The sequence below is a fragment of the Penicillium canescens genome (assembly GCF_028828765.1).
Source record: "Penicillium canescens strain IBT 15451 chromosome Unknown utg000007l_segment0_segment0, whole genome shotgun sequence".
NCBI lineage: Eukaryota > Fungi > Ascomycota > Eurotiomycetes > Eurotiales > Aspergillaceae > Penicillium > Penicillium canescens.
The window spans coordinates 115052-130854 of NW_026703969.1; the positions used below are offsets into that span (position 1 = coordinate 115052).

The following is a 15803-nucleotide window of genomic DNA, read 5'->3' on the forward strand; positions in this document are numbered from 1 at the left end:
GGTCAAGCCGATTTCGAGAATCGCTGTACGTCATTCGCAGCTGTCACAAACACGTTAATCTCCTCCCCACCACCACGAGACGAACACCCAGGACACAAAATGGCTCCAAATCTGCCCTCTTCCACTCGAGGATATATTCGCGATATGATGTTGAGCAAATCACTGACTACAGCCTAGATCGCTGATGCCACAGAATGCAGCCCGTGTTCCGTTACCACCATCCGCAGCAATTTGTACCAGTTTGGTGATACCGTGATACCAGAGCCCCTCTAATCGAGTAGGCCGACCCCGTAGTATCACGCCACTAATGCTGCAGGCTCTTTGCGACCATTTACTGGAAAAGCCCGGACTCTATTTCGACGAGATGCCACTTTTTTTGTGAGGTGACTTTGGCACGTACGTAACGGCAAAGAAATAACCAAAGAAAACTTCGCAACAAAATGCGAGGGAACGGAATGCCGATTAACGAGATTGTTATTTACATGGTTTGTCCGGGTTCCGGTCGTACCATATAGTGCATATCGACGAGTCCGGGTGTGATCAAGGGATTGGCTTCCGGAGAACTAGTTGGTCACCGCTCAGCATAGCACCAGGCCAGCTGTCTAAATTCCATCGCGATCAACAGTACTAGATACTGCCAGCCTGCTCTCAGGATGATAGCGTCATGTCACGAGCGTTTCCGGGTTTGACCAACGGGCCAGTTTTCGAAGGTTCTTTTGAGGAGCTCCTGCAGCATTGCGGAAAGTGGCCGGAATCCAATTCTGTTCTGGTGACGGACAACGCCCCCTTTCACCATTCTGACCCGGATAGAAAAAATGTGTCTCGATGCGGGTGTGAAAGTAACGTACCTGCCTCCGTACTCACCACCCCTGAACCCTATCGAGGAGTTTTTTGCTGAGTTCAAAGCGCTTATCCGGAGACATTGGGCAGTCTATGAGAATAATTCTGTTCAAGCCTTCGATGATTTCCTAGAGTGGTGTGTGAGTTGCGTAGGCGCAAGGGAGAAAAGCGCACACTGTCACTTTTGGCATACAGGCGTTAATGTTGAGGAGATATAATACAGACAAGATCGTTTAAAACACTGATATCACTTAACTCGACTCTTAGTGTACCTCAACAAAAGGGGCAAAGTGGTGAATATATTTCTTCATTTTGAAAGGTCTTTGTGTTGCAGTATACAGTATGATGATTCTCTATAAATTTGTTCTATTCAAACTTGAGGAACGCTTGCGTATGATTTCACCCAATGGTGATTTCAGAAACGAACTGGCGCGCTACTCCCACACTAATTCCCTGCTCCACAAAGAAATCTGGCTCTTGATCACAATGAATCTGCTGAAGATCAAGGCTATTGGCGAGTGCCAAGTCTCGTGCTTTGCGGATGTCGTCTTTGAGAATGCCCCTATTCACCCATGATCGCTGCCACTTGGTATACTCCTCCACTGTCACATCAAGGACACCAGGTATTTCAACTGGGTCAGGAGTTATAATCTTCGATGCAATCGAAGGGCAAGAGATTGGGCGTTTCAACCGATTGCAACTGGTTGTGATGCCTGATTAGGAAGTACAGTGATATATAAGACTTTTTGCGCGTAGCCTAGCAAGACAGGCCCATTTTCTCTTCCAAACCACCCCTACGTGCTCTCCCCTCCTATAGTCCCACTACCGTAGTGGCCAACCTGTTCGCAGACAGACAGGGAGAGGCGGGACTACCTACGATTCCCCTTTTCAATATATATATATAAATGTATTACATTTGACGTATATAAGCTGTCACCCGCCTTTATTTAATTACACATCAGGAGGCACAGTGGTGGAATACTCAAAAGGCGGCCGCAACGCCAAAGCGGAGGTACTCCCTGCACTAGACCTCCCATCAAAGCCAATGTTCTCGAGCGGAATGCCACGAGTCTTTCTCCTAGTGGCTCTCCAACGAAACCTTAGGGGAGATCTGGACTTGATGTTTGAAGCCCACATGCTTTTGGATATTGGGAGCGCAGTTGAAATGTAGATAACGGCGTTCCAAGAGCCTTGTAAAGATAGAACCAAGGCTCCTGTCAAATTCAAGCCGAGATTAGCTTCGCTGGGGTTGATCAAACTGTAGATTCGATTAATAGACGACGGTAACTGGAAAACCAATCAGCGAAGGTCCGAGGCGAACTTGTATAAGTTCGAAGAGTGTCAATATGGAAGTAACAAATAAGAGGGAAGATGAGGTCTGCGTAGGAAAGAGGATATCCATACCCAGGCAACTACCATTGCGATAAAGAACAAAAAGGAATATCTCAAATAGCTCCACATTGCGTTATTCTTGTTGATCTGGGCGTCTATAGCGCTTCCCGATATGGACTGCTGAGATTCGACGTAGACTGAATACGGGGTTGATGGCTCGACAGTCAAGGCTTCCACCATAGCATGGGTTACATCGATGGTGACTGATCGAACACCCTTGATTACTCCGCTGACAGGCATTGCGTTTTTCGCCGCATGTAAAGACCTATGATTTTGGAAGATGTTGGTGCCGACTGCCGCGTAGATCGTAAATGTCACGATACTCACAACCCTGTGAGAAAAGGAAAGTCAGTTCTGATGCTGCGAAAGAGTTTTGGTTCGACCCTACCATACTGGACCATAGAAACACACCAAGCGGAGAAATCGCCATGGTTCGGTAATTGAACACCAGATCTAATAAGGAATCAGCTTCATATTACAATAGTCTGCCAGGTGATTGAGTACCCACCAAGGCTGGTCCATATATCCTCCCTCTTTCAGTTGTCCGTATGAGGCTCAGCGCTGTCGCAAGTGCTAGTGGTAGCCCATAGCAAAGAACAAAATACCACTTTTCTAGCCTCTTCAAATCTTCTGCTGAGTACCTCCGGTAAAAAGTAAGATATATATTAATTGCCAGGCAGAAGGACCATAAAGTATCGGTCGGCATCCAACTTCAATTATAACAATCAGCTACCTGCAGCGTTCCTTATGCGGCGAGTGAGAGACATACTATTGGATGAAAAATGCCTGTGCAAGGCAGAAGGCAGAATCCGGACCCTTTGAAACACCATCCCTGCTCATTAGAGACGGAAACATTGGCTCTCCCCCAGCAGCCTTGTATCACTTCTTCAAAGGATGGCCCCCAACTCCGCGAGGGATAGCAGGGTTAATACAGTGGCTTTTTGCATCGTGGGACCCTGCTCTGGAATGTCAGTGTCTCCAGTCTCCGTGGAAATAGCTTTGCTGAGAGGGGAGGGCATCGACCCAGCAAAACCTTGAAAGTTCTACCAGTGAACCAAGCATGCCATTACTCTTCGAATATTTGCCATTTTGCACCCATAAGGGGCCCCGAAGGTAGGGATTTGCTGGAGAGGCGAGGCTGTTTGCCATGGTCCATCCCCATTAGATCAGCGAAAGGCCCGTCTTATCTTATGTCTCAAATTAGAACTCGGTAAACCCATATACTCATGATATTCTTCTCACTGCAGGCTGCCATTATACTTGCTGGTGGCTTACAGGACTGGATCGATTTCGGTATCATTTGTGGCCTTCTTGTTCTCAACGCCGCTATCGGATTCATTCAAGAGTACCATGCAGGCAACGTCGTTGATGATCTCAAAAAGAGTCTTACCATTAGAGCCCAAGTCGTTCTCAATGGTGCTCTTAAAGAGATATATTCCGCGGAAGTTGTTGTCGTTGATGTTCTTCATGTGCAAGATGTAAATCAATGAACATCAAGACGAGGACTATGGCCAACAACTGACATTTGCTTTAGGGGACGATTTTTCCCGCCGACGGTAGACTTGAATCGCAAAATGCTTATCTACAGGTCGACCAGTCTGGGATCACCGGAGAGTCTCTCGCCGTCGATAAGCACAGTGGGGATGTGTGCTATGCTTCGTCTGCCGTCAAGTGTGGCGCTGGTTTGATGATTGTGACTGCCACTGGTGATCATACATACGTCGGAACTGCGGCTGCCCTGGTCAACAAGGCTTCCGGCAGTCCTGCACACTTCACACAGATGTTGAACGGGATGGCGCATATCCTTCTAATCTTTTTGGTTCTCGCCCTCCTTGTAATCTGGATTGCCAGCTACTATCGTTCGAGCGGCATTTTGCATATCCTAGAGTTTACTTTGGCAACTACTGTGACCAGAGTGCCGGTTGGTCTTCCTGTGGTAGTCACCACTACAATGGCCGTGGGTGCAGCTTATCTAGCCAATCTCAAGGCAATTGTACAAAAGCTGTCAGCTATTGAGTCGCTAGCCAATGTTGAGATCCTTTGTTCTGACAAAACTGGAACATTGACTCGAAATCGAAAGACTGGCGGGATCGATGCCATCGACAAGGAGTTTCTCAGGGGTCTAGGCAACTACCCATCGGCCAAGTCATCAGGTTCCTACATGCAGAACCATCGAGTTTACTCCATTTAATCCCGTGTCAAAAAGGCTTACTGCCACTTGTGGAGAATCGTGACCAAGAGCGAATAATCTGTGTCAAAGGAGCACCAATGACGATCCTGCGAACTGTGCAGGCAGAGAGCACCTTATGTGGGCCTTTCGTTGACGAGTACAAGGCCAACGTCGCAGAGTTTGCTGATCGAGATTTGGTGCTCACGGTGTTGCCCGCAAGCGCCCCTCGAAGAACTGGGAGATTCTAGGAATCATGCCCTGCTCTGACCCCCCTCGCCATGACACTGCTAAAACGATCGCTGAAGCCCAAGGTCTGAGTCTCTCCATGAAGATGCTCACCGGAGATGTAGTCGGCATTGCTCGTGAAACAGCTCGCCAACTTGGTCTAGGAACCAACATCTACAATGCTGAGCGCTTGGCGTCACTGGCGCCGGCAAGATGCCTGGTTCCGAGATCAACGATTTGGTTGAAGCTGCGGACGGATTTGCAGATGTGTTCCCTCAACACATACAGTGTGGTGGAAATCCTTCAGCGGCGTGGCTACCTCGTGGCGATGACCGCTGACGGTGTGAACGATGCTGCTTCGCTCAAGAAAGCAGACACAGGTATTGCTGTCGAAGGTGCTTCTGACGCGGCACGCTCGGCTGCTGACAATGTTTTTCTGGCTCCTGGTCTGTCCGCGATCATTGGCGCAATCAAGACTTCTCGTCAAATCTTTCACCGAATGTATGCATATGTCGTTTCTCGCATTGCCTTGTCAAACCACCTGGAGCTACTTCTGGGACTCTGGATGGTGATCATGAATGAGACTCTCGATCTGCGCTTAATTTTTTTCTCGCCATACTTGCAGATATTGCGACGTTGACCATTGCCTATGACAATGCCTCGTGCTCCCAGCTCCCAGTGAAATGGAATCAGCCAAAGCTGTGGGGAGAATCAATTATTCTCGGAATGTTACTTGCCGCCCGGACCTGGGTAAATCTAGGTACCATGTTGCTGCAAGGCGACGAGGGCGGTGTCATTCAAGGCTGGGGCTCGCGGGATGAAGTCCTCTTCCTGGTGATAACTCTGACCCAAAGCTGGCTGATCTTAGTCACTCGCATCACTGCGTCGATGTTCAGCAATCGACCCTTTGCTCTTCTAGCTGGTGCTGTGCTGGTTGTTGATGTGTCCGGGTTTCTGATGGCTCACTTCAGCGCTTTCTGCACACCAACATCGGCATTGACTATCCTCAGAGTCTGGATCCTGGTCTACGGGGTGGGCTGTGTGAACGCGATGGTGTATATCCTGCTGCACGACTCTGAGGGATTTGACAACCTCATGCACGGCCGCAGTCTCCGCAACAAGGGGAAAGATCGTTCCTGGGAGGACTTTGGTAAGCTGAAACCAAATGTTCCTAAGTGTCTACTCCAGGGAACTAATGGATCCAAGGCCTTGCCATGCAACGTATGGCCGCTCAGCATGAAAGAAAAAATTGGGTAGAATCGAAAGGGCCTAAGGGCCGACACAGTCAATGGTCGAATACCATGATAATGAATAGTGTGTAATATGCTTGCTATTGATGCATCTTAACATTGACATATGATTTCGAGAAATGATATGGGAGTCGGGATGGAAAGGAAAGGGAAGGTTTGCGCGAACTGGAGACTCCTATGGCATGGGACTTTCCGTATATTATAACTATTATTCTTACATACTCCGGGCGCTAAGCCAAAAAATGCAGGCATTTTCATTCTGGTTTCTCGTTTCCGGGTTCTCTTTACCTGGTTCTGTAGATCTCCTGCAATGACTGTTGGCAACGTTGCCGTATACTGCATCTTGGCTTCCTCTCGGTTCCGTCTATCGAATCGGTTCCATTACAGATTATCTGAAAACCGAGGATCAAGTTTCAGTTACGTAGTTTATGCGTCGCAGGTAACCCAAGTTTCAACCTTGATCACAAACAGTAAGCATAATCAGATATTGAATTTTGTATGACAAACTCTATGTTCTAATTCGTAGATACAAAGCCACGCCCAGAACTGTAACAAAACGGACATATCGTACTAAATGAAAACAGACAAATCGCCTGTACATGGAACAATTCAAGGGTATTTTTGACCCAGTTATGCTGGCCTTCGTCCTACCCTCGCCAGGTCACCTGACTCATACAACTTCATATCAGGAGATTCATCTTTCTCAATATCCTCGCCTTCATTTTTCATATATCTCTGTTGTCTCCGATACATGCGCCAGAAAACAAGACTGCCGTGTATCTGCGCGGCAGAAAATGCAATATGCAGAAGTGGTGTAACCACCTTGAATGCAAGTCTCCATCGGCTCCATAATGAACCGAACAGCCACATCGTCACAACAGTCTCGGAGAATGTTCCAACTGCAGTGGAAAAGCAGGAAAGGAGAAAGACGCGACTCAGGAAATGGTGTCGTTTAGGAAAGACGCGGTAGAGTATGATTGCGACGTGAGGGAAGAATTCGGAGATGGTATCGAAGGCACCTAAAAAGGCGACCATCGTTAGTATGCCGACAAAAGAAGAAAAAAAGCCACGAAGAAAGTTTGATCGTACCCCAGACGGTACAAAGAACGAACTCAATTTCAGCATCAGGTTCCCTGACCGAACTGAAACTGATAGCAATAGCCGTCTGCCCAATAAGAATCGTCCCAATGTGATGTATAACCGCAACAGGAGACAACTTGACCCGATAGAGCAACTCAAAGATATACATTGCAATCAACGCCTGAGCAACAACAACGAGGATATCACCCATGGTGACTAGGGCATAGGCCGCCTGGAACGTCGCTTTGCTGAAGGTAATGCAGATGAACGGGTATGCGGCCACAATCAGAATGACAATCTTGGTGAAACCGGCAATGTGGTGGTTGACGAAACCGCGGCGGTTGAGTTCGCTCATATCCGTATAAATTGAACCGTATACTCGGCGGATGAGGAAGCCTTCCAGGACGTAGAAGCGGATTAGGAAATAGATCACCAGTGTGACTGATATGATGAGGGCTGAGAAAGGGGCGAGGATGGAGATTGGGCCTAATGCCTTGTCTTTCAATGCCACATGATCTTTCCGGGTTTCGTGCTGCATTGTTGCGATTGTTCGAAGTGAGTTGCCGGATGGTGGATGTCGGTTTCGAAGGTCTGGACATAAGGAGTGACAGAGACAAATAAATGGAGATGGAATGAGTGGCGAGGCAATGCCAATGGGTTGGGTTGAAGAAGTTGAGAGCTCTAATTTGACACTTAGCGGCCTTCACTTTTCGGTTCTTTTCGCTCTAGTTTATTTTTAATTTACGGATTTTCAGTGGGCAACTAGACCAAAATGGTTCGGCTTGTACCTCAACATTCGCAAGTATACAATATCAAGTACAGGGCCAAACCTTTTGTTCGAAGCCTAACGGGAAAACAGGATGTTTCATGCAACAGCGTATAATATTGTGATGCCTACTTCGCCGCCACAAACTGTGTAGGATATTAGGTTTGATAGACCCCTGAAAAAAGTAAAGTACCTCGGGCATTATAAGGAACTGAGTTGCCTGGAGATTAAATCGCTCACTGTACTGGCTCTCCTCGGCTAACATACGGTGGTGTAACAAAAGTATTTGACCTTGAGTACTTCGGCCTATGACCCACTTCTTTAATGCTGCCTGGCAGAAACATCCGAAAACTAATCCAATTTAATAGCTAGTATGCCGCCCTTTATAATTAATAACATAAGTTACCCTATGAGGCATAGTTTCGAACAGATTCATAAAGGTCTTAATATTTAGTCCTTGCTAAACCGAAGAATTGCTAAAACACGTTGATGTATATGCTAGCGCATTGAAACACGTGAGGTTTGGCATACTAATAAAGTAGGCGGTATAAGAGACGGTCAGGCCAAAAAGAGGATCCCGAAGTACTCGAGATCAAATACTTTTGTTACACCACTGTACCACCAAAAAGCCGTCTAATCCAATTTTTATCAATTATTACATAAATTGCCTCTAAACCTCTTTTGCGCAGCGAACTTACCTCCTGCAAAACCGGCCCGAGCCCCAAAAATAGTGGCCCCTCCCACAAGAATTTGACACCCAGCGAAAATGATAGCAAGTGTGATATGACCCATGATTATTGATCATAGCTCCAGAGATAGGCATTCCAGTAAAAGTAGAAATACTCAAAACTCCCAATGCCATTCCCATATGCGAGCCAATCTCATTCGACTTGCTCGCAGTCAGAGCAATGGTAGCAAGGAACAAGTCAATAACGAACCCCAACAACACCGAAAAGGCAATCATCGCACCCTAAGATGTAGCAATCAGCCAACAGAAGATCAAAATCGCACAGATCATCGAAGCCCTGTCAAAGTATTGAATCGCCAAATACGGTTCCCCACCGCGCCACCGGAAAGTCGGCCAAAGAGGGACCCGCGTTGAGAATGGTAATCAGGTAAAAGGACATATCAACACTGAGACCAGTAGTCTCAGCATATCCAGGTACATAGAAAAACGAACACGCATTACGTTTTTCGACGCTTGTAAGGACCTATGATTATGGAAAATGTTGGTGCCGGCTGCCGCGTAGATTGTAAAAGTCACGATACTCACAACCCTGTGAGAAGAGGAAAATCGTTTCTGACGCTGCGAAAGAGCTTTGGTTCGACCCTACCACACTGAACCATAGAAACACACCAAGCGGAGAAATCGCCATGGTTCGGTAATTGAACACCAGATCTAATAAGGAATCAGCTTCATATTACAATAGTCTGCCAGGTGATTGAGTACCCACCAAGGCTGGTCCATATATCCTCCCTCTTTCAGTTGTCCGTATGAGGCTCAGCGCTGTCGCAAGTGCTAGCGGTAGCCCATAGCAAAGAACAAAATACCACTTTTCTAGCCTCTTCAAATCTTCTGCTGAGTACCTCCGGTAAAAAGTAAGATATATATTAATTGCCAGGCAGAAGGACCATAAAGTATCGGTCGGCATCCGACTTCAATTATAACAAGCTACCTGCAACGTTACTCATGCTCAGAGTGAGAGACATTCTATTGGATGAAAATCCCTGTGCAAGGCAGAAGAATCTGGATCTTTTGAAACACCATCCCTGCTCATTAGAGACGCAATGGCGGAGGCGAAATTCTGAAAGGACACATAGAATATTAATCTGTTAACCGGCCTGCGAAAAGCGGCTGAGGCACAATAAGTGGTTATAATGAACGCACAACCAAGCAGTGAAAAGCTCGCTCCGACGATTTCTGCTATCGAAATAGCCCGAAGTTGCTCGCTGGTCAACGCCATAGGGCGTTCTTGTTTGACGCCTTCTGAGAAACATCTTCCGTGAGCTTTCCATTGGGTATTTTATTTGGTAAATCGCTCGACAACCACCAGCCACGTGAATGGTAGGGAGAATAGGTGGCGAGAAGCTTAGCGAATAACCGGAAGAGAGGACTGAGTTCGGACTTTGGAATAATGGTTCCACTAACTGGGCGCTTTGCCCTAACTAACTGGATTAGGAAAGCTTAGCCGTGTCCGATTTCTGGGGAGTATAGGGAAAAGGAGAAACGCTTTCTACATTCTTCCACTCACATGGCTGGAGCCTGCGACCCATGGGCAGGCCAGTCAGATCACAAACTCATGTCAGGCTCAATACCTGCGAAGCTTAGCAAGTTGCTGGGGGGTGGCTTCTGATTTGATTGCCTACATGTCTTATCTACATAAAGTTTAGACTAAAAATGCGGCTTATCCCCAAGCAGGGCGGGTTGTGGAGCCCGGAAGCGTATTTGCTGCGGCAGCGACTGCCCGATTCGAGGAATGAACTGCCAGAACAGGCTTCAGGGGCATGCACTTTGACAGCGGTGTGGCCCTAGCAAGCTATAGTGCCATTAAACTAAATCTCGCCCAATCGCCATTTGGGCATCAACCCACTAAAAGCAATGAGGAACACGAGAGCACTCGAAACACACCAGATTAGCAAAATACAGAGTGATACAAATAGCCACTGGGAAATATGTGAAGCTTAGGCTACTGCGGCTTGCAGATTGATAGGTACGGGCAAATGCAGACCAACGTATCAGGATGCCTCACCAAACGTCAAAAGAACACTTGGGAGACTTCAGATAACTTTAAAGCATGCCTCAAACTCCGTATAAAAGGGAACAAATGGTGTTCCCAATATGTACTGGGTCAGCCCCAATCCCCGAAGATTGCGGGGTCACTAAGACAGCAGGCCAAAGGTGGAAAAACAACTGGATCTCACGACCCTCATTTCGAAACCTTACTCAGCTACGTGAATGGTTCGGAAATGCTGAATTGACAGCACATGGGGGCTATGGCTTTGATAAAATTCTGCCTTCATTGAGCAGTGTGTTTATTTCCTTTGCGATGCATAACTTGCCGAAACCTAAAGAACCCGATATTGATTACCAGTGAAAAATTCCAGTTTGAATATGTGGGGAATGTCACTATTTATAGCAATTACCATAGCACCCGTAACAAATCAAGTTATCTACGAGCAATTTAGCACAAGAGCGACGTAAAAAAATATTGTATATTTATAGATGTAACAACCTAGTGCCTGATTTTGAAAAATGCTTTGCTTTATTCTTAGCATAAAGTGCGCTCCACGGGACAGACAAGCGTGCTGTCGACTTGTTGCACCTTTTGCCGATATAGAGTTTCTCCTTCCCACCAGAGCTTGTAAGAAGCTTGTCAACAACTCACGCTTTCACCACTTCAACACTCACAATCAATCCATTTTGCCCGTTCGCACCAAACTATCGGGATCTTCGAGATTTTGCTTTCATCGTCGCATATCTTTGCTCATTCCTCTGTTCGCATGAGCAGGTAGAAATTTCGGAATTTCGGTCCCCTAGATCTATGAATCGTGGGATCGTAAGAGCTCGTCGCGACTACTTCATCTCTTGAACAACCGCTTTCCCCACCCCACCCGCACAGGCCCTTGAACACTGTAACCCCATCATTTTGTATATTGGAATTCCACGCAACCAGAAAGGTCCCCATCACCCTGAAGCCCTATCTTGATTGATGACGTTCGACATTGACGTGTGTTATCGCCGTCACTTCCCCAATCCGACTCTTCACGGAGTGAAGTACGCGATGGGGTCTCCGGATGCTGCACCAAGTCACCAAAGGTTGGTCTTCCTTTACCAGCGTAAACCGCAACCTGGCCCATACTGCAATGCTAAGCGACTACCAATAATAGCAGAAACCCTTTGCCCTCCCTCAGTTTCCCTGGCAAGGATACTTTGAGGTTCGCTTCCAAAATACCTGTCACCTTGCCCATGCCTTTTTTGAGTCCTTGCGACATGTACTCGGGTCAACATTTACCTTACACCTACGCGCCGTCGGTGAATAGGGCGCTATCGCAACCAGGCTACATCTCCCCGCCCGAGCCACGTCTGATGAACGAAAACGAGAAAGTCAAGGCCGTGCCCCGTCAGTCCCTGCCTTCGATCCACGAAGCCATCAAGATTCCCTATCCCGCTCCTATTTCCGCTCCTCTATCACAAGCCGGGCACTGTGAATTGCCAACCCCAACCCCATTTTTCAATGGCCCGGCGTCTGGCTCCTTGATGCGTGAACCAAACTGTACCCGCCAGAAACAGCTACAGACCGTGGCTTCGCGAAACAGTTTGGCCATGGTTAACAAGTTTGATTCACGGAATGAGTCGATGCACACCTCCAAATCAGGCAAATCCCCGACCCAAAGCGTTAGAACCGGCATTTCATCGATTTCGGGCCCCCAAGATTTCTCAGTTTACGATTATAGTGCACCTCCGTCCACTGACAGTGTGGCCACGCCCAATGACCACAGTCGTTTCCCTTGCACCTTTTCCTTCCGTCAACAGCCGACTGGCCCGTCATACCCTCTATCTTATAATATGCGAGCACATACGGGTGCGCTGCGCGTGGAAGAAGCCAAAGGTGGTTATGTGGGTCGTTCGATTCCTGGTCAACCCCTCCGTGGTTCGGGTAAACGGCATTTGGACGTTTACGACGTGGAACAGTCTCTGAATGAGGTACGGATTCTCCCTTCAATTTCCTTGTTAGCCCTGAGGGTGCCCCCATCTGCGGGATACACAGGCGTGGGAAATTGTCCCCGCCGTCAATTCGTTAAACGTCATCAGCCGTGGGATACTTTGCTTTTTCCTTAAGAGCGTGCAGCTAATTCCTTGATTTGGGACAGATCCGCGAGACAAGCACACGAACACTGCATTTTTCGCGGCACTACGCTGCTCTTGCACACCAAACACAACGGCCTAATCCGACCTCAGGGTACCTGCCCTTGCTCGGAGAAGTGGAGGACATGCTCTGTATGCAGCGTCGGAACAGGGATGCGCTGAATCGGATACGGACCGTCGTGTTCAACCAAGGACAGGACATGGTGGAGCAGATGACGAAGCGCAAGGCGTTCAAGTACAAAGAAGACGAGCTCATGGCCCTGTACCAAGACGAGTTCAAAGGCGCGGGTGGGTTTTCCGGGGCGAACTCGAAGACACTGCGTGGAGTAAGGTTTGCACTTATCTTTTATACTTTATTTACGAATTTACCTCCTTGCGACGTGTATCTCTGCCCATTTATCTGGGTCTATCGTCTTGGTTGAACTGGTGTTCACGCATCCACACATTGCGCTGTCATTGGCTAACCCCATCCACAATAGGCGCCCCTCTTGGCCCTTGCGACAGCTGCAACGAAGCCGAAACGCCAAAACGGTGCCATCGTCAAGATGGTTCCCGAAGGCTGTGTAATGGCCGCGGTGTGCACTACGATGTGCCCTAACAATCCCGGGACAATGAGATCGAAGCTCAAGTCAAAGCCCGTCCTCGACTCCGCATCACCCACCGATCGGTGAAGGCTGTTTCCTCCCTATTACCCCTTTCCTTTCAAGTCACGTTGTAGAAGGCGAGGCTGGAAATAGAATCGACACAACCAGGAGGCAAAAAGGGATCAACTGGCCATTTCCTTTCTTCTCTTGTTTTTCCGTGGACATGTTAGATAACGAATGTTGTTTTCTCATTCTTCCCCTTCCTCTAGTATGCTGTTCGGTTCCGGCATTTTCTGTCTTTCTGTGGGACCTCTTGTACTCGTTGTCAGCAATGCTAGGAGGATCCATGACCATACCGCAATTAAGACCTTCACCATGCAGTACCCCCCTCACTTATACACAACCCCACAAGGCACAATGAAAACCGGCGAAGGGCCATCCCGCTGGACTGGCATTGGTATATTTGTTACAATCGATGCAGCGGGCATTGTTTTCAAGTGTCTCACAAAGTTGGTTGGCATTGGTCATCTTCTACTGGAGACACGGTGCAGTACCGATCTACTTCTGAAGGATTCGGATACGGCTTCGTATCTCTATCTTCGCATTCTTGTTTTCAGACTCCTTGCCGAGGCGGTTGATGGGGGTTTGGTGGCGCCAATGAATGGTCAGCGATGTCGAAAGTCTTTCCGCATGTTTGAATCTCTCGTGTCAAACCATGAAAGTTCTGAGCCATGGAATTAGAGAATATGTTGATGTTATGCTGGGGATACTTGGCCCTGCAGCGCGATAATGCGTGGAAAACATGCGAATTGGCGTGGAGCGCAACGTTATGGGCGCATCGTCCGTCTCAGACTGTTGAGTGCGAGGAGCCTCCGCAACACTTTCCCCCAGTGGACAGGCATTGAGCGCTCTATTCCTTGCGCATGTTCCTCGACCCTACTCCAGTCCCTCTTGCGCTGGGCTGTTCAGGATGTTGGGTGCAACTCACCATCCCCCGCGCTACCGTAGTGTAATATTGTACGAAGTCTTAAGGCTTATGTTGGCATTGTCCAAGCAACTCCAGCAGATAGATACTCGTAATTCCTTGATTTAACAATCTGCAAACCGACGCTCCTCCACCATTCTGATCTATTATTACTTTTTAAATTTGTTTCTCTCGTAGAATTGAGCGAAACCGGCGGAGTGTTAACTGGTTACTACCCGCACCCGCGGTTCCTTGCTGGCCCCCATTTATGTGGGCGTGACCGGGCTAATCGACCGACAATACTAAGACATTTGCCCATAGCAAGACATGGTCTTACTGAGGTTTGGTGGTGAATGAGGACAGTTCATTGCGAGTGGGTTTATTATGATAGTCAGCTGTGTGGTAAAAGCGCTTTGTGTGACCACCAGTGTAACCTCCCTAGAAGCTAGTCTATCGTATCGTAATCTTCTTGGCTATTGATATAAAGATAATGTTTACCAAAGTATGGCTTATTTCTCTTTTACATCCATCCCTCTACGTCTAAATAACGATCAGCTTTGGAATCCGCACAACTCAATAAACCCACTTCTGCCTTTCAGTCGGGACGAGCCCACAAAAGAAAGGGCGAATCTTCAGATCAGTTTGATAAACCAGTTGGTATGCTACAGGGCTTCGAACAGATGACAGATTCTTCAAAACGAGCGTCACCGGATGAAACAAAGGTTAGATTCTATTTTGGCCCATTATGGCCGGCGCTAACCAAATATAGACAGTATCGACAGGTGAAGCATGTTCCCTGACCAGCGATATGACACAGATCCTGCGAAACTGTCATTCTTCGGCGTCCTCTGCCGTTGACCACCTGGACCTGTATCTGAGTCTGTGTGAGTGCTACACGCTCAAGCCAGCCGGCAAATACGCATGGAAGAGGAACGTCGCTACCTGCAAAACTCCCAAAAATGGCTGGTGGCGGAGAATGAAAAGCTTCAACAATGCGGCAATCGCCAAGAACTGCTGCTGTGGGATCGTCATCAGGCCTTTGTGTCTGTACACCAGGGCGTGCTGGGAACATTGTAAAATAGTGACAGACACTCGTGCCAAATAAGTGAGTGAGCTACAATTAGTTCATGCAGGAACGGAATGAGACAACTCCGTCTAACTAGAACAAAGAACATGGTATGACCGGTCTTACGGGCCGGCACGCAAAGACCAGTACATTTTGAACAGTTAACAAAATCATTACCGCTTGCGCCTACATAAATCAGGGGGAAAAAGCAGTACCAAGGATAAGAATTTACTGCACGTTTTTTTTACAGCGCAACTCCTGATCAAATATCACGCCTAGAAGTTTCGCGGTGCGGAACGCTTCGACCATTTTCCCATTCATGATGACCAGGTCTTGGTCTTCTTCGCGCTGTTTCCGGGTGAGAGATGAGTTCCGTTTTCTCGCAGCGAAGAAAGACCATGCTTTTGGTGGATTAAGCGATACATTCTTGGACAGAAGACCGGGGGGTTCAGAAAAGCCCAACCGTTTACGTAGGTTCTTAAGCTGAACGTACTAGAAAGGATGAACGAGGGCAATCAAAGTATGATATTGCGAGTGGTGAATTGAGGGAGTAGTGGTTTAGGAAAGAGGTCTCAGCGATGTCTCCTCTGAGCCATTCA

At 47.8% G+C, this 15803-nt stretch overlaps 7 protein-coding genes across 7 annotated transcripts; 5 read left to right on the forward strand and 2 right to left on the reverse strand.

Moving 5' to 3' along the window:
- Positions 1-1791: 1791 nt before the first annotated feature.
- N7446_010500 (uncharacterized protein) lies at positions 1792-2472 on the reverse strand (the record flags this gene model as incomplete). Its single annotated transcript, XM_058519243.1, has 2 exons — positions 1792-2127; positions 2245-2472. 2 exons carry the CDS (start codon positions 2470-2472, stop codon positions 1792-1794), a joined length of 564 nt encoding a protein of 187 aa, XP_058368081.1.
- Positions 2473-3458: 986 nt separating this feature from the next.
- N7446_010501 (uncharacterized protein) lies at positions 3459-4423 on the forward strand (the record flags this gene model as incomplete). The annotated part of the gene is made up of 2 exons (XM_058519244.1): positions 3459-3710; positions 3767-4423. 2 exons carry the CDS (start codon positions 3459-3461, stop codon positions 4421-4423), a joined length of 909 nt encoding a protein of 302 aa, XP_058368082.1.
- A 232-nt stretch (positions 4424-4655) lies between these two features.
- On the forward strand, positions 4656-5267 carry N7446_010502 (uncharacterized protein; the record flags this gene model as incomplete). The annotated part of the gene is made up of 1 exon (XM_058519245.1): positions 4656-5267. The coding sequence occupies one exon, from the start codon at positions 4656-4658 to the stop codon at positions 5265-5267; it is 612 nt and encodes a 203-aa protein (XP_058368083.1).
- A 125-nt stretch (positions 5268-5392) lies between these two features.
- Positions 5393-5884, forward strand: N7446_010503 (uncharacterized protein; the record flags this gene model as incomplete). Its single annotated transcript, XM_058519246.1, has 1 exon — positions 5393-5884. The coding sequence occupies one exon, from the start codon at positions 5393-5395 to the stop codon at positions 5882-5884; it is 492 nt and encodes a 163-aa protein (XP_058368084.1).
- Positions 5885-6507: 623 nt separating this feature from the next.
- Positions 6508-7495, reverse strand: N7446_010504 (uncharacterized protein; the record flags this gene model as incomplete). Its single annotated transcript, XM_058519247.1, has 2 exons — positions 6508-6896; positions 6967-7495. The coding sequence occupies 2 exons, from the start codon at positions 7493-7495 to the stop codon at positions 6508-6510; spliced, it is 918 nt and encodes a 305-aa protein (XP_058368085.1).
- A 4010-nt stretch (positions 7496-11505) lies between these two features.
- On the forward strand, positions 11506-13261 carry N7446_010505 (Zinc finger NHR/GATA-type; the record flags this gene model as incomplete). Its single annotated transcript, XM_058519248.1, has 4 exons — positions 11506-11540; positions 11612-12428; positions 12596-12994; positions 13070-13261. 4 exons carry the CDS (start codon positions 11506-11508, stop codon positions 13259-13261), a joined length of 1443 nt encoding a protein of 480 aa, XP_058368086.1.
- A 288-nt stretch (positions 13262-13549) lies between these two features.
- Positions 13550-13915, forward strand: N7446_010506 (uncharacterized protein; the record flags this gene model as incomplete). The annotated part of the gene is made up of 1 exon (XM_058519249.1): positions 13550-13915. One exon carries the CDS (start codon positions 13550-13552, stop codon positions 13913-13915), a length of 366 nt encoding a protein of 121 aa, XP_058368087.1.
- Positions 13916-15803: the final 1888 nt, after the last annotated feature.